At 34.8% G+C, this 24,045-nt stretch overlaps 1 protein-coding gene and 1 long non-coding RNA gene across 4 annotated transcripts in view; one reads left to right on the top strand and one right to left on the bottom strand.

Annotated features, from left to right (window-relative positions):
* Positions 1–19,997, top strand: part of LOC143896625 (uncharacterized) — a 109,968-nt gene extending 89,971 nt beyond the window's left edge. For 2 of the 3 annotated variants that reach the window (XM_077404579.1, XM_077404578.1), the window contains 2 exons: positions 17,991–18,590; positions 19,057–19,997. In XM_077404579.1, coding sequence (XP_077260705.1) covers positions 18,098–18,590; positions 19,057–19,157 — 594 coding nt within the window. In that variant the 5' untranslated portion in view covers positions 17,991–18,097 and the 3' untranslated portion in view covers positions 19,158–19,997. Of the gene's footprint in view, positions 1–15,358; positions 15,654–17,990; positions 18,591–19,056 lie in introns of those variants that run through there. The other variant, XM_077404577.1, reaches the window with a different exon arrangement.
* Positions 801–15,339, bottom strand: LOC143896630 (uncharacterized). Its single transcript, XR_013256715.1, has 3 exons — positions 15,204–15,339; positions 12,193–12,288; positions 801–866 (listed from the first exon to the last, which is right to left on the bottom strand). It is a non-coding gene; the product is annotated as an uncharacterized LOC143896630 (long non-coding RNA).
* Positions 19,998–24,045: the final 4,048 nt, after the last annotated feature.

Here is a 24,045-nt window from a genome sequence, read left to right as displayed (position 1 = left end):
CGTATGAAGATACCGATATCACGCCATGTTCTTATCTCTATAGATTCGCAGTAAACAAATTTTAGTTAATACTTTTATCTCTTCCTGTGTATCATTGGCCGGAAGCAATTCTTATAATGAATTATACGTGCTTCGCGCCTATGATGTGATGCGAAAATAACACCACTGGCATAAAAACGAATTTTCTGTACGTATATAGCGTCAACGACTGACATAAAAATGATTAATATCGAACCGTATCATAAGCATATATAAATGTACGTTTTCATATATGATGGCTTTTCTCTTCGTTTTTCAAAAAAATACATATCAGGTAACATATTTTCAATAGTAATTTGTTATGTGATTTTTTTATCGACAGTGCAAATTCTATTTTTAATTAAAAAAAAAACATTCGCAAATTAGAGCTAAAATAATCTTTAATTAGATTAATTAAATAAATAGTCTTTAATTAAGCTTTTCTTGAATAAAGTTTTATTGCAAAAAAGGACAAAATTTTAACAAACGTTAATACAAATTGTCGTTTTATCTTCGAATTTTCTGTAGTAAGTAATTAGGATTTAATAGTAGTATATAGGGTACTCATCTACGTGTATTCCTCAGATGCTTTTTTATATACTTTTTATCTAATTTCTTTATTTTAGTTATTTTATCTGGTCTCAATATCTTCTAGATTTTATATTGTTTTTTTATCTTGATTTTTTCATATTAGCTAAGTTTCAAGATATTTTATATTTTATGCTATTGTGATAAATAATGAATGACTCATTGTAAGAATAAGGAAAATTTTGTGATCGTACCTGGTGTATCGCTGACTTCTCCAACGATGATGACGTCAATGGTTTTTTTAGTGTGCAAATCGTAGCCTGCAGCAAGATATATACATATACATATACATTTTGTATTGTTTACAAAACTAAGATAATTGCAAAAATGTTTAAATAATTCAATTATGATGTTTCACAACTTGACGTTCAATTCTGAAGCGTCTGAATAAAAGTCAAGTGCTTGATTTCGGTGCTATAGCAAAGCGATTACATATCAACGTTCTAAAGATAACACGTCACGTTGCCATTATCAGCCACACATTTTTTCGCGGAATATTAAATGTCATTGAACAAATTTTATATTTAGTAATGCTTATAAATAAAAAATAAATTTTGTTCTAATATTGTTTTTTTATTGTCTGTAATTTGTGTAATTTATGTAATTTATGTTTTATGCATAATTTACTGTAAATATTTCAATATTTGATTAAACGTAATATATGTATATTAAATGTCCATAGACATGTCCCGTGATTTCTATAGTAACACTTAACTTAAATTATCCACGTAATAAATTTATTAATATGTTTTTTTTGTTAGATATTGGAGGCAAACACATTAGCACAAGTACCGTAAAATTTATGCGAGAATTAGATAAAATTAGATTAATCTCAAGCGAATTGTGTTATAGTTTCTCCTTTTCATCTTGTATAATATAAAAATCTCACTTAATAGCGCGTTTACACGTGGCTTTATTGGACCGTTCCTGTATTATCACTGTTAGTTACTGCATTTTGTTATCTCGTGAACTCTTAAGTATGTACAAGAACAAAGAGATAGATTTTATCAATATTGGCGTTATCAGTTCTTGATACTCCCGCTTTTAAACAGAAATTATATACGAGCAGAAAGTTTAAATATACGATATACATATAACGAGCAGCATTTAACATAATCGCGGATTAAAAACATATGAAAAGTACATGAGGAAAATTGTAATTAATTTTTAAAGTGCAGTATTAAATTAATTTACAATAATGTTGTATTTTTTTGAAAATATCATAATGATATATTATATATATATATATGTGATTAATATAATTATATAATATAATAATATAATAGGAAAAGGATACAATTATATATAGTAGAATCGAGTCAGATGTGAACTATTCGAGTTATATATAGAAATTATCGCAAGATTGTTCCAGAAGATAGTGGATAAGCGAATCCAATAAGTGCTGGTTTTTTAATTATTTTAATAGAAAGGGTTTTATGCTTTTTTTCTTTCGTCGTATATTATGTAATACTCTTTTGGATATACTTTCTTTTTTGATAAAGAGGTCGCGTTTTTAAGAACCGGAACATGCTCGTACAACTTTGTAATATAAAAAAATGAAATTATCTCTACAATATTTATATATTAAATACATAATATATTATGTTGTAAAACACGCAATTAACAGTACAAAAATGAGTTATTCATATTATTAATTATTTATACAATTTGTTATTGTAATAATAAAAAGAAAGAAGATAAAGAAAAATTTATTTAAAACAATCGTTAACGATTCTTACATTCCGTTTCGCGTATAGCGTAGTTGGTTTGCTTTGCTGTCTCTATATATAGAAGAAACGCATTTCCATCAAATCGCTATCTGATCGAGTCATACTCTCGCGTGAAGCATTGCAATGTCAATATCAGAGGGAAAAAAGTCTCGCGAGCGATGTGTGTCGTGTTCGTATTTTATCGAGTGTCGACTTTCGGCTCTAAAGCTCCCATACGCGATAGATGCTGCGACGCTGCGCGAGAGGAACGGTGTTTATGGATTAGTCCGGTGAGCCAAGTGATCCCAGTGGTTCTCAATCGGTGCGGGGCAATAACGGCGAGTGTATTTCGTTGCCAAAAAGTTTGCCTCGTACGGGGCGCATGTGATGGCTTGAGAGGTTCGGGGAAAAGGCTGAGGAAAGGAGGGGAGAAGATCAGGTCGCGAGAGAGGGGAAAAATGGGTCGGCGCCAGGGTTTAATCAATGGTTTCGGCGCCAACCGGGCGTGTCTGTAAAAAAAATGCACAAGCCGTTTCTATATAACAACGAAGATTCGGATTGTCATTCGCTTCGCGATAAGCGCCTTCATCGAATGCATCCTCTCTCTCTGTCTCCTCCCTCACCTCTCTCTACTTCTTGCCGAGGCACGCGGCCTCCCTTAGCTGCATCTCGTCTCCTGCCCGTCGTTCCGGCCGTCCACGCACGTCGTTTTATCGTGCACCCTCTTTCCCGCTTTTTGTTTCTTTCTTTCGAACGACGTCGTTGCGGCGCCGTCGCTCCGCAAGTCACCCTGGCGCCGAATGTGACACTCGTCGCTCACTCGTCAATGTTGAGAGGTACATACATACGACGGAAAGAAGTTGCGTGTGTGGCATCCGTGTCATCGACCGAATCAAACTTCCATCTATGTATGTAAAAGAGGCCGCACGTATACGCTCGATTGTTTCTGGCGACGTACGAATTGACGCCGAGCATAGGAATCGTTGTTTAAAGATATTTTTTTATGAGCACATTAAATTTGAACTGATCACTAGGTGTGACTGGCATGCATGTCAAGATAGAAACAACTTGTTGAATAATCAAATACATATTTAGAATTCATTCATACGGAAAATATGCGATATTAATAAAAAATGTTATTGCAAGTTGCAACTCTTCTGACATGTGTATTATTAAAGTCTTGTATCGTAGTATGACGTAGTCTATTAATACGTCAAACATTATATGCATTCTCAGAATAGAATTAGCTGTAATTAGAATTAGTAGCAATCAAATACGAATACTGCTTAGCTGATAGTAATGATCTAAAAATGTAACTATTTATTCACGAGTTTCTTCCTGAATATACATATATATGTGTTTGATATGCATAATTCATATATAGACAGCAGTTCTTTCCAAATATTTAATTTCGTACTTTGACAAAAGAGAAAGAGGGTATAAGTCTGCAACTCACCCTGACATTTGTTACCGAACCGGCAACGACGAGATAACCAGCTCTAACTATGAAATATCGAAAGTACATCGTGTGACAAGTAAATAAACGAAAGTTCGCTAAAGTTCGCGCGTCGGAACAATACAAAATGGCGTCTTGAACATAGGATTCTTCTCGATTTTTTTTCACATCTTTGGCTTGATAAAATTGAAATTATTAGTATCGAATTTTATTCAGAAAAGTGTAAACTTTAAGAATATGCATTATAAAATAGTCAAATATATCATTAATACAGTGAAATTTTTGGCGAAAAGTCAAATTTTTCGATATTTTTTTATATTTTCTCTAATAAAACACGCCATAACTTTTTTATAGTTAATTTTTCGACAAAAATGTTCAAATGAAAGTTGTAGAGCGTACTTCTTTACATAAGAAACACCTATAATGGTGGATACAATGCTGCCCAAACGTATATACGTGAAGAAATTTTAATTACGCACGAGGTTGTTGCGTAATGCGATCCGTAATCATATATTATACCTAAAACTTTGAATATATTTACTTTCAAGTAGTAAAATGGTTATGAACTAACCATTATTGTTATTCTTACTATTAGGACAAGCCGGTCGTCGTCGCCGGTGTCCCACTATTATTATTATTATTATTATTATTATTATTATTATTACTTTATAATTAGTGCCAGAGCTCTTTTAGTTTTAGTCATAAATCTACTTACGCACAATACCACGGAAAGGATAAGAGTTGGACTCTAAAAGTGCATTTTTTATTTACATTTTTTATTTACTTTTTTGTACTTTTTTTATTTTGTTTTTTTTTTATATTTTTCAAGATTTTTTTAATTTTTATATTTTAATATATAATATATTAACGGGAAGAAACTTATTCATCATCCTCACTCTCGTCATTTGAATTATTGCCACATTTTTCAGTACATTTGCAAATTTTACTGCAGGACAAATCAGCAGCACGGCAAGGACATGAAATAGATGTTCGGCAAAAAAATCTTGTTTAACTTCAGTTACATATATATTTTTGCAGTAATTGAAAATTTGTAGGACCTTTAAAATAAACGGGAATCAGTTGTCCATTAATTAATTGCCATCCGTACTCTTTTAGATCAAGAATTTCAATGACTGATGGGAAATGAGCATTTTCCACAAATATACTTGCCACGTACATCTTTTTAAGTGCATTTTCTACTTTTCTTCAACACAATACTAATAATTTCAATTTTATCAAGCCAAAGATGTGAAAAAAAATCGAGAAGAATCCTATGTTTAAGATGCCATTTTGTATTGTTCCGGCCGACGCGCGAATTTTAGCGAACTTTCGTTTATTTACTTGTCACACGATGTACTTTCGATATTTCATAGTTAGAGCTGGTTATCTCGTCGTTGCCGGTTACTCGCATTTTAGAAGGCTTTTAGCGGTTGAGTTGCAGGCCTAGTAGTAATCTGATACAGAAATGACGTTCTGTATAAAAAAAAAACGATAAACGTAACAAAATAGAATTTGCAAATATATAGGTATGTAAAAATTTAACATGTAAGATGTCATCAGATTGTGAAACATAAAATGCAGATGAGACTTCATTTAAATTGCAGATAGAAGTTGAGTCAAGTTATTAGATTTATGTAAATAGGACAATTAATGAACCACGTTTATTTAATTTTATTCTTTTTTTAAATACAACATAAAAAAATAATTATCTTAATTTTGTTTAAACAGATTAATTCAGATAACTTAAATAAAACATTCTGTAAGTGATATGTGGAGATTTGCGTATTCATTTTATATTGATCTGTTTATATACGTTGCAATTATTCACTGTATTTTATTTTAAGCTCATGTAAACGAACTTTAGTTTTTCTTATGTACACACTGATGCGCATCTGCTAAAGATGGCGAACCTGATTTTTTTCTCCTCGTGTATATTCTACTCTATGTTACGCCATCTCTATGTTCTTTATGTTCAACCAAGATGTCGTCGTTCGGTCGTAAGAGAAACGGCACGATATTATAATAAAAGTTTATTTTGTGTCAATCCTGCTTTCAATCAATTTCATCCAACATGATATATAATAAATGTATATGCATTAAATAAATGCTAAATGCATGTAAATTTGTAAACATTAATCACAGCTAATTATGTATTTAATAAAAAATACTATTCATATTTTTAATGATATATATTTTGCGCGTCAATATTATTAAGTACTTATGAAACAGACGTTCGAACAATTATCTTTTTTTATCGCCTTTATATCGTCCTATCTATAAAAATTGTTTGTTCTATCTGTGTATTTTTTCTCAAATAATGTTATTTTAAATAACAATATTATTAATAAATTTTACCATTATGTATTAGTCGATGTAAAATGAAACGTATTTGGCGGTAACAATTTACGTGATACAGGAAATGTCACGTGTAACTCCTGTAACGCGATAATATACGATCTTAAAACGTCAGGAGGTCGTGCTTCCGCGAGACTTCGGCGACTATAACGTGTAGCGCCGGAAAATGTACTCAGACAGGCTGTCGAACGTTAAGGCACTGAATTCACGCCACATAATTTCCGGGTGTGACGGTGGTTTCTGTCAGCGAAGAAGCAAAATGGCAATGTGACATCCGCGGTAATTCGCTACAGCCATGCCATCGTGTGTAAAACGTCATCGTAATACCTGCATGTACAAATTTTCCCAGAGATAAGCAGACAATAGCTCGTGGTAACAAGATTATGATTGATATTATAATAAGTTTTAATTAGAGTTAAAGTTGAGTCACAGATAAGCGCGATTAAAGTTCGTGAGATCGAGAACACTGCAATGCGCATTAACGCGTAGAGGACATTCATTTATCGGTTGTTTTTCTTTCATTTCTTATATAATTTACTCATGACATATGTACCTATAATATATAATACAACTTTTTTGTACGAATTAGTGAATTAAATTATGTTTTAGTTTCTCAAAGAAGAAACATATCTTTTTAAAGAAGAAATGTCTCTCTTTTAATTCAGAATATAAAATATTCATAAGAAAAAAATAGCAATTTCGTAATTTGCCAGTGATTATTAACGAATATATTTCAACGAATTATTCCAAAAAGTTCATAAAAGATGTCTTGTGTGTCCAATAATAAGATGTATACATAGTCACTTATAAAAATATATCCGAGAGTGACATGTTTGTTTGTACGAAAGCGATCAACCGACCTGTCACTCTCGGCTATTTTTATAAGTGACTATGTACATCTTATTATTGGACAAGACATATTTTATGATCTTTCTGGAATAATTTCATACATTACGGATGTCTTGTGATTTCAACGACGATTCTTACAGATGATTTAGTTTACACTTGAAAAGGACCCAAACCAAGGGCTGAAACGTCGTAATTTTGTACTGAATTGTGGTCAGTTAAGTTGATACAATTGAAATACATTTGTTATTCATAAGATTATATACATTCCAACTTAAAAATATTTTTTTTAAAAATAACAGCTAACATTAAATTAGTGCACTGTTCTTCTACATCACATATATATCACATATATATCTTTTGACGTATATCTCCGCGACATTAAATCCATACATTGTTAGACATCTTTAACATATTTATCACTACTTTTACATATTTCTCATTACTACATACGTCATCAGTATTAAGCGGAATGTCGAAGTGGAGTTACAATTGTATAGGGGACTTTTGTAATGGAAAATTTTAATCTATACAAACAATGTATACTGCTTAACTATTTTTGTTGTCTAATCTATGCTTGGCCCTGAAATAGTTCACGTGTTTAAAATGTTTCACTTAACAGTATTCCAGATTTACCGTATAGTTCTTTATAATATTGTGTGAGAATATGATTATAATAATTTCGTTAATATTATACACTTTTGCTAACATTTTATAACCTGTTAAAAAATAAAATATATATCTATACATATATAATTTATTAAAACAGCTCTAAATATGTATAATAAATATGCATATACAATAATATATGTGCACAATAGATTAGTCTCAATAAATGCCTCTTAACATGAGGTTTATGGCGAAAATATAGGGAGATCACGTTTCAGTGGTTCATAGTCATTCGTTTAACCCATGCGATTTGTTATTTAAATCATAATTCCAAAACACGTTTTCCCATCCGTGTACTACGAAGCACATGCAAATCAGGATGTTCGCGGACGCGCAAATTTTACTAAGCTTTTCCGCATTTACTACATCGTACGATGTTTGCACGCGAAAAGCCGTCAACTCTTCCAACTTGGCTATTTCTATTCGCAGCTATACAGTCGAGTCCGCTGATCCGTAAAAGAAACTCAAATATCATTAACTAATCGAGAATATGCATGAACAAATGTCACAGCTCACAGCTGAATCGTTTAGCAGAAACGCATTTTACATCAATCTAACTGCGTGTATTTGATTTAATGGCATTAGATATCCTTCCATTCAAGAATAGCTACAATTATAGAATGCACATCTATTCATATTTATTTTTACAATTACAAGTTTTGCATATGTTATTAATTTTACACAAAATCATACATGATTGATCGAAGAAGTCATAAAATCTTACTGCTAATTGCTGATTCGATTAAAATGACAAAAGATATACAGTAATTACGTATCAAGATCAATTCATGCTCTCATTGTTTCTTTTTCAATACGACGTCATGTGCAAAGAATGCAACCGGTGAAAGGTGTGTTACGCTCAACATTCGCGATCACTTCACTTGCAAATAAAATCCATGCAGTTGTTTCGTGTTTACGTGTATGTCCCATCAAGGTCGCGTATAAATATTACATACGCACTACGCACACGCATCTTTTCATGGCACGTATTTCTTGCTTCACAAAACGATAAAAAGACTGACGCAATAGCTGCAAAGTCTACCGACAGGTCAATTTATGTTAATAGATGGTTATTAAATGAAAGACTTTCTCTCCCTCTCGTTTTTTTTCTTTCAAATTAGTCCAAAAAATCATAAATGTCGAGGTCACTATCGTAACTTATATGTTATACGTTGTTTCAAAATATTAATTAAGGATGCATATAAAGTTTATATAAGCCAATAATTATGTAATTATTAATAATTACATTAAGAAAACGAGAAAACATTTTTTTTTTAAGAAATCGTTTATTTATTATTGAAAAAATTTAAGAGCTAACATTTCGTAATGCTACATATGGTCGAAAGAACAGAGGTCAATCGGAATTTTGACAGGATTGCAATAAATTTTGTCAAGAATGGCTTGTAGAATTGCAAAACTCTGTACAAGTGTGAGTTTAATAATACCGATGATTTGCTCGCTGAAAAAATAAATATTTCGTACGACGAATATATCTGTATATAGATGTTGGGAAAACATATCCCTGATCGATAATGTGTGATATTTCAAATTTATATAAATGTATATATATGATGCCAAAGATATTATTTATTAAAACATGAATAAATTATTAATGAAAAAGCTATTGCAAGTATATGCGTCAGCAAAGGAGACAAATATTTAATAAAATACACAAAATCATTATATATATCGTTTTAGACCTTAGAGTGTAGTGGGTCAATCACCCGACATCCGAAGCGATTATTGAAACCTCCTTAAGAGACTTTATGTTCCACTTAGAAATTAAAGCAATTAATCATCATGTGATCATCATTATGTGTTTTTTTGCTTATATGAGTTGTTCATTAATGTATAGCAATTCTAGTATCCGATTAAAATTTTATACATGATTAACTATAATACATAATACTATGTTTTTTGTTAAAAAAAAAAGAATTAATTGTCATACATATATTCATCCATTTATAAAGTGATAAACTCATTTACACCAATTCATAAAGTAAAACTGATAAAAGCAGTTATAAACATTTGTTATTCTATTATATTACCCGTCATTATTTTCATTTCTCGGCAAATATCGGAAATTTTGTCAACATGTTTATAACATGTTGAGATTATCGACAAGAGTTTTTTTTTGTTCTTGCGCATTTAACATCCTTTTCTTCCTTTTACGACCTTCTCTCGCGTGCACTTTGTACTCGTGTCACGTTTCTTTCTACGTGTTGGCCTCGTATACTATTTTCAATCTCAATATTTTACGGATAAAATGCGCGTGCCGGTGGCGTCGGTGTTTCCTGACGTTATCCAGAAACAAATGGACTTTTAAATTGCAGCGGCGGGTCTCACCTGTAGTCGCAATAGCCACCGATAACGAATGCAGCGGTACGCCTGTGCCGGCACGCGACAAATTCGTGCCATTATATCTTCGTGTTTACTTCGATGCGCACATCGCGCGTGCCTCGCGCTTTGTTCTCGCAGTAATTACAACACCGCGACGCTTAATTCACGTCAGAAGTTACCAGCGGTACAACGGATACGTTTCCCGCGAGATAATCGCCACAATCGATCGTCTGGTATCCATATGAATTTTTGAGATAATCAGCGATTGGCTTGGTAGACACAACTTTGAGAGATCAATTTAAAGAACTTTTGTATTATACTGTATTATAATTGCTATTAGTACTACCTCATGAATTATTAAAAAATATTTAAAAAAAATTAAATATATTTAGGAATCAAAATTCTTCTTCTTCGAGATATAAGCGTAACCTTCTTTTAATTCTACATGGAGAATAACAATAAACTTTATGTTTTAAAAGCATTATATTGGTGTATTGTATAAAATTCTTAAAATTTGACAATATTTTCTAAGAAATAGCACAAAAGTATTGCAAAAAAATATTGCAAATTTGCAACGTTTTTCTCGCTATTTTATTAGAAGATGCAGCTAATTTTATTATATTCAAGTTTTATAATTTATTTCACTTTGCATACCTTTAAAAAAAAATGTGTAAAATTTAGTTTTAAAACATTTATTTAAAGAAAATACAATTTTTTAATATATTCATATATTTAGAAAAGCGACATTATCATTGCCATGCAGTAGCCACATAACTCTATTACCTAAATTTTATTAACTATTTGGTCGCGGGCTTTTGTTGTGAAGACACTCTTTCGTCAATTAGAAAACTTCAGACTCACACACAAACGGGAACAACATCCGACGATGGAGTTCCGAAGAAGTTTCGTCGCTTCGAAAGCGCCGCGACAAATTCGTCCCGCGGCCGCGTTTTCGTATTTACTTACTTCGTGCAGCGCTTTGTCCTCGCGTAATTACGTTCCGCGGGAGCTTAACGCCCGACAATTACTCAGCGGTCGTCGTTAATTTCCCTCGAAATAAAAGGCGACGACCACAACGGCGGTGATGTTGCCGTGAAGCGCAATACCGGGTGGCAGCCCGAGCGACGATACCAATCTTACGATTTCCACAGTGCACAAAGACGGTCCCTTCTCGTCTCGGGCTGTCGTTAGGTAACGGGGCTCTCTGGAACAAGGCGGTTTGTCTATGTCGTGGCCCGTCGACACAAACACCGACTCAACCCCCGCGGCTGATTATTTTCCGGGCGCCCAAGTCGTGTCGAAGTTAGCGAGTGTCGCGGAATTACCTGCTTTTATCGCAGGACAGTTCATCCACTCTTAAGCCAAATCTAATCTACCCGGTACAGCCTGGAACGTCGAACTTGTGTACTTGGGCCCGCAACTTCGCGCAAAATTGCTATTAAAGTGTGCGAGTTCAAGCTTCCGTTCTCGCCTTTTGTGGCTAAACATTCGTTTGTTCGTTTGTTTTGCGACAGTCTTAGCGTTCGCTCGTAACCATCAGTAAAGTCGTTAGCCAAAGAATGGAAATCGATGATGAGGGACTCTAATACAGATCTGCAATTGCGACCCGTTTGTAAGCTACAATGTTCTTCGCACGGAAACGTACTAATCTGTTTTTGCCATTTTTAACAATACATATTTGTTACAGCTTTTGGACGTATCTCAATAGGAGACTCAATGAGAGACAAAATTTATCTACTATTATTTATTTGATTTTAAATAGAATTTATTTTAAATTTATGTTCAAAGAAATTCGATGTTATGGTCAAATTGAACGGCCTATGGCATTTCTGCTCACCAATTACATTTTTTATTTGCAGTCATGTATATGGGAGCGCGTTCTAGAATAAAGAAAGCAACCTGATCACATTTTTAATTGTTCGGCTTATCATTGCTTCCTGTGGCCGCAACGTCATCGCTTCCGGTTTATGCGTCCCCCAAATGATGCCCATCGCGATGCACGCACACGCGAGCATCGGGCACGACGTCAAACTTTAACAAGCACGTCCTGTGCGCTTATGGGACACGCAGCGGATGTACACGCTGTGAGTGAGTAGTTATGCATATGGCGCATACGGAAAGAAGAGAAGACAACGCGGATGTGCTATATGAGAGTAGTAGTTTCACGTAGGCGAAGCTGTGGTAGTGCGCGCATCCCCGGTAGTAACCCACCTTTATGACCCAACGTTCGTGGAAAGTGCGTTTTCCCTTTTCCCCGTTCGCCGTATCATCCACGCAGTAAAGGCGAGAGAAATCTTGAAAGCTACCCTAGAAGATTAAGAGCTGCTCTTATGATTGTAATTTTAATAGCGTCTCATCGTATATGAACTACCGATGATATCGCGGTTGGCCTGTACTTAATAACACAAGCTACAAAGCTCATCGATGATAATACAAGTTATTTTTAAAAAACGTACTATTATAAAATTATTATATAATAAAATAATTAATATTTCTTATATATATATATATATATATATATATATATATATATATTATACATACTATATATATAATTGTTATTAACAGAATAATAAATTTCTTTTGCCGCAGTATATAAAATAACAATTAAAGTAATTTAAATCGACCTGACTGGCAATATATATAACGTCTCTCTGATATGAACATTGAAAAACTGTGAGCCAACTTGGTTTGTCGGATTCACACATAATTGTTATTACACACGTAATTGTTATTACCTATTATGACTTGATTTATATTTGGTGGTTTCGTATTATTTACAAAGTATTTATCAGAAATATAATAAATCATATTTTTCCAATCAGTTAATTTAAATGATGGAAATCTCACGCCACGTCCAATTATCCGTGAAAAATCAGGCCGGCAGTTTACCGTTGCGGCCCACGTAGCGTATCGCGAAAATGTGAGACGTCTCATTCCGTAGTCAGTTTACGACAGCCGGCTGTCTCCGAAATAAAACATACGAGAATGACACCTGGCTCGAGGAAATCGCCGCGCCGCGCCGGCCGAGTTTTCTCCGAATCCGCGAGAAATCACGACGGAGTGTTATTCCGACGACCGTAAAAGGACCGGTCGGGGAAGGAACGTTCCGTCGTCGTTCCGGAGGGATCGTTTCGTCGCTCGGCGGAGGACATGCGAGACACGTAATCGCGAATATAGCGCGCGTATCCGTGTGAAGTGTACTCCGCGCTCCGCGCCGAGTCGCATGAAAAGCAGCAAAATAAGTTTTTATTACGAACACCGTCGCAATCTCATGTCATCACGAGATCGAGTTTTATTATAAGTACGTGTCGAAAAATTAAAAACATTTGTATATCCGGATTATTATTTCATATTCTTTGCCGGAGTTCGACCGTAAACGGCCGATTTTTAGGTATATTCAGAACGTATTGTACTCATCAATTATAATTTATAACCGATCGTGCATAAGATAAAATATCAGCATGCGATATATGAATCACATATCTCTCACTTCTTTTATGTCGTATAAATTGAACGGAATATTCCTCTAAAAATGTGAACGCGAATGCATTATGCAAATGGCAACTTTTAAACGAATAATGCGATAAATATACGCGCGCTGTTAGATTAAAGATAAGTTTAGAGAGAATTATTTCAATAAATCAATTAACATTAATAAATTTCAGGAAATGACACGTTAGCGACCCGTGCTTATTGACGTCGATGATAATTATAGAATAATTTACATTTTATATAATTGTCAGCAATTACAATATTATAATTGTTTAATTTCAGTTTTCTTGATGCTGTTTGCGCAGGTGTCGGTCACTGATTTACCATAAGCAGTAATAATAACTCATAAAACGCTTATAAGAGTAAAATTTTCCATGTCCGTTCTCATATACCTTCCATTTTTTGTATTCTTCCGTCTTGCATACGCGACACGCTTCAAAGTGCAATTTCGATTGCACTTCAATAGCTTGATCGATATATAATTTTCTGCACGAAAGGCTTTATAACAAAGTTTACGACGTCTGCTCGCTTGAAACCGCATATACGACTCTATTCGGATAATTGGAACTCCTGTTGGCGTCGAGGCCGCTCGTTAAACCAGACGTCGACCTTAACCTGTTTTCTTCTGTTATGCTAATTCAGCATTATATCCCATGTTGTTTACGACTCACCAATAATTGCTTCATCTTATTTTGTAATACATGAAGTTTTGGTCATTAACATTTTGTGTATTGCTGGATGAAGCTAAAATTATGACTTAATTGAGAAAGACAGTAGTAACACTTTATAAAATATGTGATTTATAGAATATGTTCGTTGAGCATATTCAAGAAATTTTATAGTCTAGTTTTTAACGATGCTTAACTGTTGTAATAATTAACTAGAGATGTGCGAATCAAGCATTTTTGATGTCGAATTAAATCGAAAAAATTTTATTCGAATCGAAACGAATAGAACACTTTTGAATCGAATCGTTGAAATGTGATTTTTAATTATTATTATTATTAGACTGAATTTTAACACGTAGATAATATAAGAATATTTTAAAAAATATGTGAAAAAATAATATTAATTATATAATATAAATTCTTTTTAAAGCAAAAAAAACACATTTAAATATTTAATATAAAACTAATAAAATATACTTTATTTAATGTCGCAGTAACCGAATCAATTAGGCGAAAAATTATAGATAAAATTATTAAGATACTCTTATGTATTATCCGATAACGTTATCAAATTACATACATAAAAATTAAAATAAAATAATATCGTTTATTTTATTATCAGTACTTATAGATAGCTTATTATATTTTCACGCATATTCAAATTTTTACTTATAATTCGCTAGGGTCACAGGGCAATGTTACAAATTAGAAATAAACTTTTTAATTGCTACTTAGCCGCTCAGTGAGCGGTTATAATACTGAGTGCACTCACTGAATGCACCTATTAACATGATCGTACTTTTGTTTATTAACGGGAAATATGATTTTATGAAATTGACAATGCATACGATTCGTATTCGATCCATCTAAAGTCGAAATTTTCGAATAGTTTGGATTCGAAACATTAGAAATTCGAATTTAAATCGAATAGTTTGCACATCTCTAGTAATAAGGAACCGTTTGACCGTTTGACCAAGGACGGATTTCTCTACTTTATAACGCGCTTTCTTCGCGAGACCGATCACTCCGATCTTTCTACTCGGAAATCAACGTACTTACCTCTGTGTGACCTTGAATGACGGCGGTCAACGGGATGAGTTCTCCATGGTATTGCGGAATCGGTATACGGCTGGTCACGTGTCCACTCCCTCATTGTGTTCGTATTGCTCGCCGATTGGCGAGCGTTAGCGATCGCAGTTCCGCTGGCGTCGTGCGCGCCGCTCGTTCAGTTGTGTTGAGCGTCAGCCTCGCGACGCATCATCTCTTATCGTCGGTCTGCAATCGGCACGCAGTTACACGTGTATGCACGCGCGTGCATTCTACGTGCGTGCGTGGGTGGGTACGCGTGTCCGCGTACTTGTGTACATTTAGTCAGGTGTATCATCGTGATCGCCATTCGGATCACAGACGCGCGCTACCGATACTCGCGCGACATTCTTGTCGCTCAGTCGTTATTCGAGAGGTCTACGTATACGTAGCATGGAGAAATGTCGAGGGACGCTCGAAAAGGTATGCGCGTACGATATAAATAAATTTTCCGTGTAATGTTTGCGAATTTTCGAGTGCGCGTGATACTGATACCACTTGCTCCGAGACAAGGAAATCAGTTCTCCGATTCACCCGTGTCGCGCAAATTTCAATCTCCGTTATCTTACCAGTTTTTGTTGAATATTGAGTATAGAATCACGCACAAGATACTGCTCAGTAGGACTCCCGTAAGATCGTTGAAAATTTTGTGGTGTTTTTTAGAGTTTATTATTTAAATGGTTGATAAGAAATACTGCTAAATGAGAAAAAAATTATACGCGTTATGTACAAGAAAACAAAGTAGTGTCAAATCAACACTGATATACTCGCGGCGTACATATACGCAATAGGTATAATCTTGAAATGCGATTATATTGCGTTAAACAAAGAAAATTTGCTTGAAAGAAGTCATTTATATTAAACGAAGCTTTATATGATTCAACCATCAAGAAAAAAAATTGAAATAAAAAGTTAAAATTCTTATAAGATTATATACAATATTATTGTATATACGAGTGTATCAGTGGTATTGATTTAACATTTCTTTTTTTCTGTGTGTGTACCTGGTAGATTTATAAAATATAATTGTAATTTTCTATTTCTGTGTATGTGTAAGAAATTTGATACGGGAATCGATTATCTTCTATTGAATTTATAACGTTTTGACATTGCAAATATCTTGCTAAAATTTTTTTATAATATTTATGGTATAGCTAAGAGTTATTAAAAGATAAATGTATATTAAAAACTATCTTATATGAATATCACGCTTGATATGAATATATTTAGAAACAAATATTTCGGAGTAATTATGATAGATAGGATATGACAGATGGCAACATCATTTAGCTATTAAGTAAATTGCAATATGTGCTGGACAGAATGAAAAGCGCCCGATGCTTTGGGTGAAACTCTTTCTTTATAGACGCCATGTTTAATGCAACGATAGACGCGGGAATTCGACTCACGTTGCCATTTACAAAGTCTACGATAATAGAAAGTATTTCTTCAGAGCTACTGCTCTTTAACAGTGTGATAGTAACATATTGGCTGCGGGTTCTCAAGGACTTGGCGATGAAACAAACACTGCGAGCGGCTAATCAATTGGCGTTATAGTATTTGAATGTAAAATAGCCGCGACTTATTGCTTTGAAACGGACGTCATCCAACTTATTAGAATTGTAATGACAGACACACGCGTAATGCACGTACTTTATTATCATAAAATAACCATCAAAAAGCTTCTTCTCGTGTTCGTTGTAAGGTAATGGTAACGTAAACGATAAAAAAATTATGTAATGCAAAAGATCCGTTATATCACTTTTTCTTCAAACTTACATATTCAGGAAATTTTTCTCGTACATTTCCACAGTCTTCAGGGGGATTACATGAAATATTTGAGTTTTAAAAGGTCGCCGATGGGGTCCTTATACATCAAATTGGTTAATTGTCCTTCGTAGATGAAAGTATAGTTTCAAGGTATTTGCTAATTGAGTATGCAACGTATGTGCCCGTGCAACGGATACACACAATTATACTCATATTGAATACTGTATTTGCGTAATAAATTTTCGAGTTAGCCATATCCGCTTGAAATAAAGAAATCGTGCGTTGAAAACGAAAAAGTAAACACACAAGAGACTACGTTACAATTGTCGAAACATTGTTATTCACGTAAGATCTTGTAAAAATTATTCATGTCAAACAAGCATTAATGATATAAAATATTCTTGAGTCAACAGTGGCTTAAAATTCGTTGACGCAGTGCCATGCTAATGGTGCACACCATAAATTAAAGCTAATCTTGAAATTTACATGTAGCGTGCACGCGGTTATCTTTCAAATAGCTCGTGCTTCATATTTTGTCGCATGAGATTTACAACGGATTACGTGTCGGTAATGTATAAAAATAAAATGGTTCTCCAACTTAGGAAAATGCATTATCGGATCATTTTTTTTTCTGCGACGGTGTTTACTGATGACGTCAACTGATTAGCATGAGTCAATTCATGAGTTAATTTTAACTGACGTACATTTGCTAGAGGTACACTTTGTGTAAATATTTTAATCATTTGTTTTTTTAGTGATTTTTTTAGTTTTAATTATATATAAACTTTTACAGGAGAGTATATAAAGGAAAATTGATAATTTAAAATAAACTTATGTGTTTTTATCACTGTAATACAAATTTTGTATGAATACAATCTAATTATATATTTAGTTTTATTATGTCAAATAATTATGTCAGTTAGAATTAATTTAACGAAGAATTGTTAATTAATCAGAAGATCGTGTATATCATTTTGACTTCGATTACAGATTTTTCGGCAAACCCGGAGGTCGAGCAGCTGTTGCCGAGCGCCGAGGCAGGCGATGACACGCCAAACACACGTGTGAGAAGACTACAACCAGATGAGCGGTTGTCCATGAACGAGTTGTATCTGCAAGGTGGCGTTTCGTCATCGCTTCAGGACAAATCCGTGTTATTAAATCATAACGCACACATAGGGGAGAGCTCGAGCGGTCCGACGGCTGTGATAACGCCGTCCTCGATCGTCGCAAACGGCAACGAGAGTAATGACGATCCGCCGCCTTATGCCACGATTCCGCCGCCTTATACCGCGATCTCGCCACCGGATCACATCGGTTGGCCGTACGGACTTTTTTCATTCGGCGATTCGTCGTATTCCACGGACGGGACGACTCGTAGGATGGAAATACCGTTGACACCTTTCCAAGCCTGTCTGGCACCGGCAGCGAGTTTCCATCCCGAAGGGATTAACGGTCAATACGCGTCGTATCCGATGCCCTTAATGCCTTACCAGTTTTTCAAGTTTGGTTGCCGCAGGAGCTCTTTCGTGCCGAGGGAAATGGCGGACGACGGGATCGCGGAGAAAATCGACGATAGAAAATCACGAAGTGAGCATCGGTGGTTGAATTGTGGTCTTTGCTACGTGTATTTTTTAATTATAAAAGATTATAGAAATAATACTAATTGCTATTACATTTAAAGCTTTTCTGAATAAATTAAAATATCTGTCTTAATTCTAAAACTCATAATTCCACGCAATAGAGAAGATTTCCTTGGTTATAAATAAAAAGTATTAATAAACAACTTGTAAGAAATGATAGTGAAAAAGCTGATTGGTCATTACTTTATCTAAGCAGCATATTGGAATATGAGTAAATTGGCGAATAATATCAACACAATTTAACTCGACGATAGGCGAGTGATTGTATAGCAACATTACATCATCATGCAATAATAGACAAGGTCAAATTTTTTTTAGATTAATCAACAAGATCTCATAATATCTGCTATTATGCTAAATGCAGTTATTAAAAAGAGATATAAAAAGATCTAAACACAAATAATTTTTAACAGGATACGGCGCTATCCTTGTGGCAGCGGCGGTCATCATCTTTCTCATGGCCCTTTCCTTGATGGTTCGCTTCATCATGGAAAAGAGTTGGTGGCGAAGATAGCTTATCAATGGAATTGATGATTACCTCGGAAGTGTTAAATTCCAATTTACGAGAGATTAATTAACGATCTATAATTAGACTTTATTAACCTGACATAATTTACTTTAGCGGGATATATAGTTTCTGAGATAGCTCATATTGGTTATCTCTAATTTTCTCTGTCTCTTTTTTATACTTCTCTCACCGAAGTCTATCATTAAGTAAAGAAGCATATCAAAAGTATATTTATTGCATCATTGCTGATTAATACTTTCTTTTTCATTTTATGTGTATAGATTTTCTACGATTGTTTTTCTGAGATAAGATAATATAAAATACAACGACTGAAGTTTAATCGAATGTAAATAATGATATTAATTTAATATGACATCTTTTTTGTGTATAACTAGGAAACACGACAGTGCTAATTTTTATGCATGCGTAACTGACGATATACATCTTTATATTGGTGTTAGAAAAGAGGCAAATATAACTAAAGTAATTACGATTGATTTAGCATTATCTAAAATAATCTAAAATGAGTCACTTCTATTCTTTCCTTAGCGATAACATGATTTATTAGGAAATATCTTATATTTTGCGTTTATTATTTATATTGTGATTATTTCATGCTTATTATAAATGAAAAAAGTGCGTGTTAATATAATTATGCATGAGAAATGATTATTTTTTAAAGTTAAAGTACGTAGCAGTGATAGTAAGTATATCTGCAATAACAGTGTCTACTTTAAACTAAGAAATGGCTGTCGAATTTCATAATATTAATAAGTACTTACGTTTTTGTATGTTATTGTGACTTGTATTATCTTATTTTAAATATATTGTATATATTCTTATTAATTTATTAATTTTTTTATGTAATTTATAAATCTGTAATTAATTGAAACGACGCTGGCGACGTTGTACGAAGTTCATAATTATTTGTCAAGCCCGTTATCCACTTAACGTGGAAACTTCGATGCTTATTGGCCCGATGGGACGCCGATGACGAAGTAGTGGAAGACGTGGAAGAAGTAGATAACATCGTGGTGGAAGGCAAGGTAACTGAACAATAAAGTTAAGAAAGGGAAGGGTAAATGGAGGCGCTCATCTCTCGTATACTGATTAAAAATACAGACTTGTATCTCTCGAGAATAGGTGATCAGAAAAGTCTAAATATCCTGAGAGATGTGAAAGTTTGTAGCCGAAGGCAAATTCTCAGGGTGAAAAATGAATAAAACTACTAAGATCATAAATAGACTTGTAGTTTAGCTAAATACCGAGTAATAAAGCGTTTTAAAGGTATCCGAATATCTCGATGGATATATTTTTACATACGTTTAAAAAACAAGATATAGTTTTTATGCAAAAGTGTTGGACTTGCTAAAACCTTTATTAATTTGAGCATTTGCAATTCAAATTATGGTTTGTCTTCTTCTGGCCAGTACTTAGATATGCAAAGAACTAATCTCTGTGTACGTTCAGATGTAAAATTGCACGTGCATACAATTTTTATAACGCTTTGAGGTACGGGTTTCTTGTTGAAAATATATATGATAATAAAAAAGGCCTCATATATATATATATATATATATATATATATATATATATATATATATAAAATAAAAGGGTGAGGTCGATTTTCGTCGGCCAGGCCAGTGGTTTGCGCATAAGCCGAAGAGGATCAAAGATGATAGAAGCTTAATGCAGGAGAGGAGAAGCCTCAAGAACGAAAAGGAACGCAGGTTATAAAGCTAGACAAGTTAGCGACCAGAGAGCAGCGAGGAAAACGAAAGGTCGGAGGGCTGATGAAAAATACAAAAATTTTCTCTTTTGAAAGAGTAAAGGGGTGGACGGCGGTGGTGGATTCATGTTAGAAAAACGACGCCGGGACACTCGAGGCCAGAATGCCCGCGAACGAGGGTAAGGTGTTTGTCAACGGTTGCCGGTAGTTAATTACTTTACATGAAAGGAACTTTCAGCCGTTTCGCCACTCGAGGCAACCTCGGTCCCCGCGTGCCATCAAACCCCTCCGCCTCCTTCTTCCTTTCGTATCTTCTTCATGGACCTGAGTGCCACCCCTTTTCATCCCTCGCCCCCCTCCCCCTCCGCGTTCCTCATCTTCCTGTCACCTGTAAGAGTTTACGAGTATCTAATCCGGCAGAGAGACGGGGGTCGTACTTACTCTGTAAACGATGAGGCTCCTCGCTACTCTTGTAGCGACCTAGATAAAGAGAGTAAAGAGAGTGGAGATATACATGTAGATCTTAATTCAGAAATGTGTAGCGCGTTACACTTCGTTTGATCTCAATTGCCATTGAAATAATCAGAGTAGCGAGCCGACACGCGTCGTTAGGACTTTTAATTTGATTCAAGAATTTTTTAAAGAGCATGTTCACAAACTCTTTGCTCGTTGGATTGTTTTAATTAAACTTCTAACATCTTTTTATGCAGCTATGTGCAGTTATTGACAAAATACTTTTCGAATGCTTCACATTCTGTACTTTTTTTTTATCTTCACTGAATATTCAGGGATATGTACAATATGCTTTATTTTTATAATTTAATGCTAAACGCTTCATCTCTCAATTTGAAATATATTGAATTTTCACGAACAAGAACGTCGAGGCTAAAACATTTTTAATTAAATTTAATTAAATTAAAACGCATATATGTGTATATATGTAAAGAAAATTGTTTTAAATAATATATTTATTAGTGTTTTCTCTCATGTAGCTTGAGTCATTTCGCAAAAGTCTTAACATCTTATGCGAAGATAATATGAAAAAGTAATATACATATTTCTCTTTTTTGGGACACAAGTCGAAATATCTTTGATCCCGAAAGAAAATGGAGAGACGAGATGAAAAATGAAAGAACGAAAGAGGCAGATTTTCGTATAAGCATCACCGTGATTGCACGCGCGAAACAACTCGCTTCATAAACTATTACTGCTCTTCCTTCGGCAACCGTGTATCGCCTTTAATGTTTTACTTTCTTAGATAGCTCTTATATGAGCTGGAGGACAGAAGCGCAGCCGCATACATACGATTGCGCACATATATGATTTACATATCGCATTCCTAGAAGAAGAATACTGTCACAACTCAAAAAATTATTTTGAGTTAAGCCTATAAAAAGTATGCCTAAAATTGAATTAAATTTTTGTTTTTTTCTCTCTCTCCTAAAACTTGTGAATTTTTGAGTTGTGATTCTTCTAGAAATGTGATATATTGATTATAATTATAAATTACAGGATCTTATTTATCTTGTACCATTTACAATCTTCGCGTTTTTTGTTAATTACCGTCGCCTTTTATTGTGTGCGCATTAACCGAAGTTAAATTCACAATTTACAACAGATTTTTTTTTCCATGATGTACATTCGGCAAGTTTGAGAATGCGCATTGATGCACGTCGCGCGTGAAAATTTCGAATGAAGCATGAAGCATTTTCACGGTTTCTTACTCGCGCTCTCGTAATAACGCGACAGAAATAGTACGTGGTGCAGCGTGGCTGCGTGGAAGCGCGATACATCATTCATATATGGCCCGAATCTCATATCGGTTTCTGATCCTCCGGCTATGACGGCTTTTGAACTTGGCACTTCCCTCCCACGCTTCATCTCCCCGTGCCCTTAACCGGCACCGCTCTGTTTATTGTTACGTCGCATTTATGCATGAACCCTCGCGATTCTATTGTCATGTACACATGACGAACTACGGGCGGAAGGGAATGCTTCGTGCTTTCTGAGCGGAAGTCGGCGGTGGTGGCGCGAATGGAGAGGTGGGGTTATTGGGCCATAGCGGAAATTGATGGCACGGCTCTGTCTTCCCGGGAACGCGCGGCCCTCATCCCGCCGACTCTTGAAAGCCAAATTACCGTTTTTTCTCGTGTTTTTCATTACACGCTCAAATGCCCAAACGTTTCAGCGGATGTTTAATCTGCCCGTTCTTACTCGTCATTCGCGCTTTTAGTACTATACAATCGTCTCTTTGTGATAAATTACCATATGAAAAGAAAGAAAATCGAATATAAAACTAATATGCATAACTATCTTAAGCTATCACTAACATGCATAACTATCAAATCACTCTTATTCATTCTGTTAAGTATACTTCATCAGAATTAACGATAGAGGAATTTATTGTTAAGGCTTGAAATTTCGTTGAGATTTTATAGCGGATAAGTGATTAGGAATTATATCTAACCGCGATCAAATTGCGGGTCAACAATACTTGATCGGCCGGAATAACTGAGGAAGTGGCATTTTACCAATATCTATATTACATCTCAAGGTTGTAATCTTCTGGTGGAGGACGAAGCAAAAGGGGTGTAAGGTCGGAAACGCGAGTGTTCGTAGGGAGCAGGGCTAAACGAGGGAGGAAACTCTTGGACGTGGTCGTTTCCGGCCGAAGTCTGATGCGTCTTGACTCGAATCCCGACGTTATCGCGACAATTGAATGGGTCGAGCCCTCCTTGCTTTGGCGTTCTCGCTGCACAGCTACGATAAGCCTCAGAAACAGCCCTTAATGGTTTCCCCTCGCGATTGCCGGTATCTATATTCTCGATTCAAGCCTGTCGCGTCCCTGCCGCACCTCACCTCTCCTCTCGTTTCGCCATCGATATTACCACTTTTGCAGAAACACTCATCCAGTAGCTCGGCGAGGAACAATCGATGATCCTTTCTGCGATGCGATTTTAGATCGTGCCACGTTACGAGCATGTTTTCAAATCGCATGGCAGCAATCGAGACAATATAGATGCGTCTTTTTGTTCTTGATGAAATCTTTTAAGTTCTATGGACCTCTATTAATCTCTTTTTATCTTGTTGGAGCGTCTGGCTCGGACATTAATTCATTTAGACACACGATTTATAAAAGTGCCTTGCACCAAACTAATTTAATTT

The sequence above is a fragment of the Temnothorax americanus genome, unplaced genomic scaffold, assembly GCF_048541705.1.
Source record: "Temnothorax americanus isolate GAGA-0224 unplaced genomic scaffold, ASM4854170v1 Scaffold19, whole genome shotgun sequence".
NCBI classification, from domain to species: domain Eukaryota; kingdom Metazoa; phylum Arthropoda; class Insecta; order Hymenoptera; family Formicidae; genus Temnothorax; species Temnothorax americanus.
The sequence above is the reverse complement of the archived record's forward strand: the minus strand, read 5'-3'. Positions and strand labels throughout refer to the sequence as shown.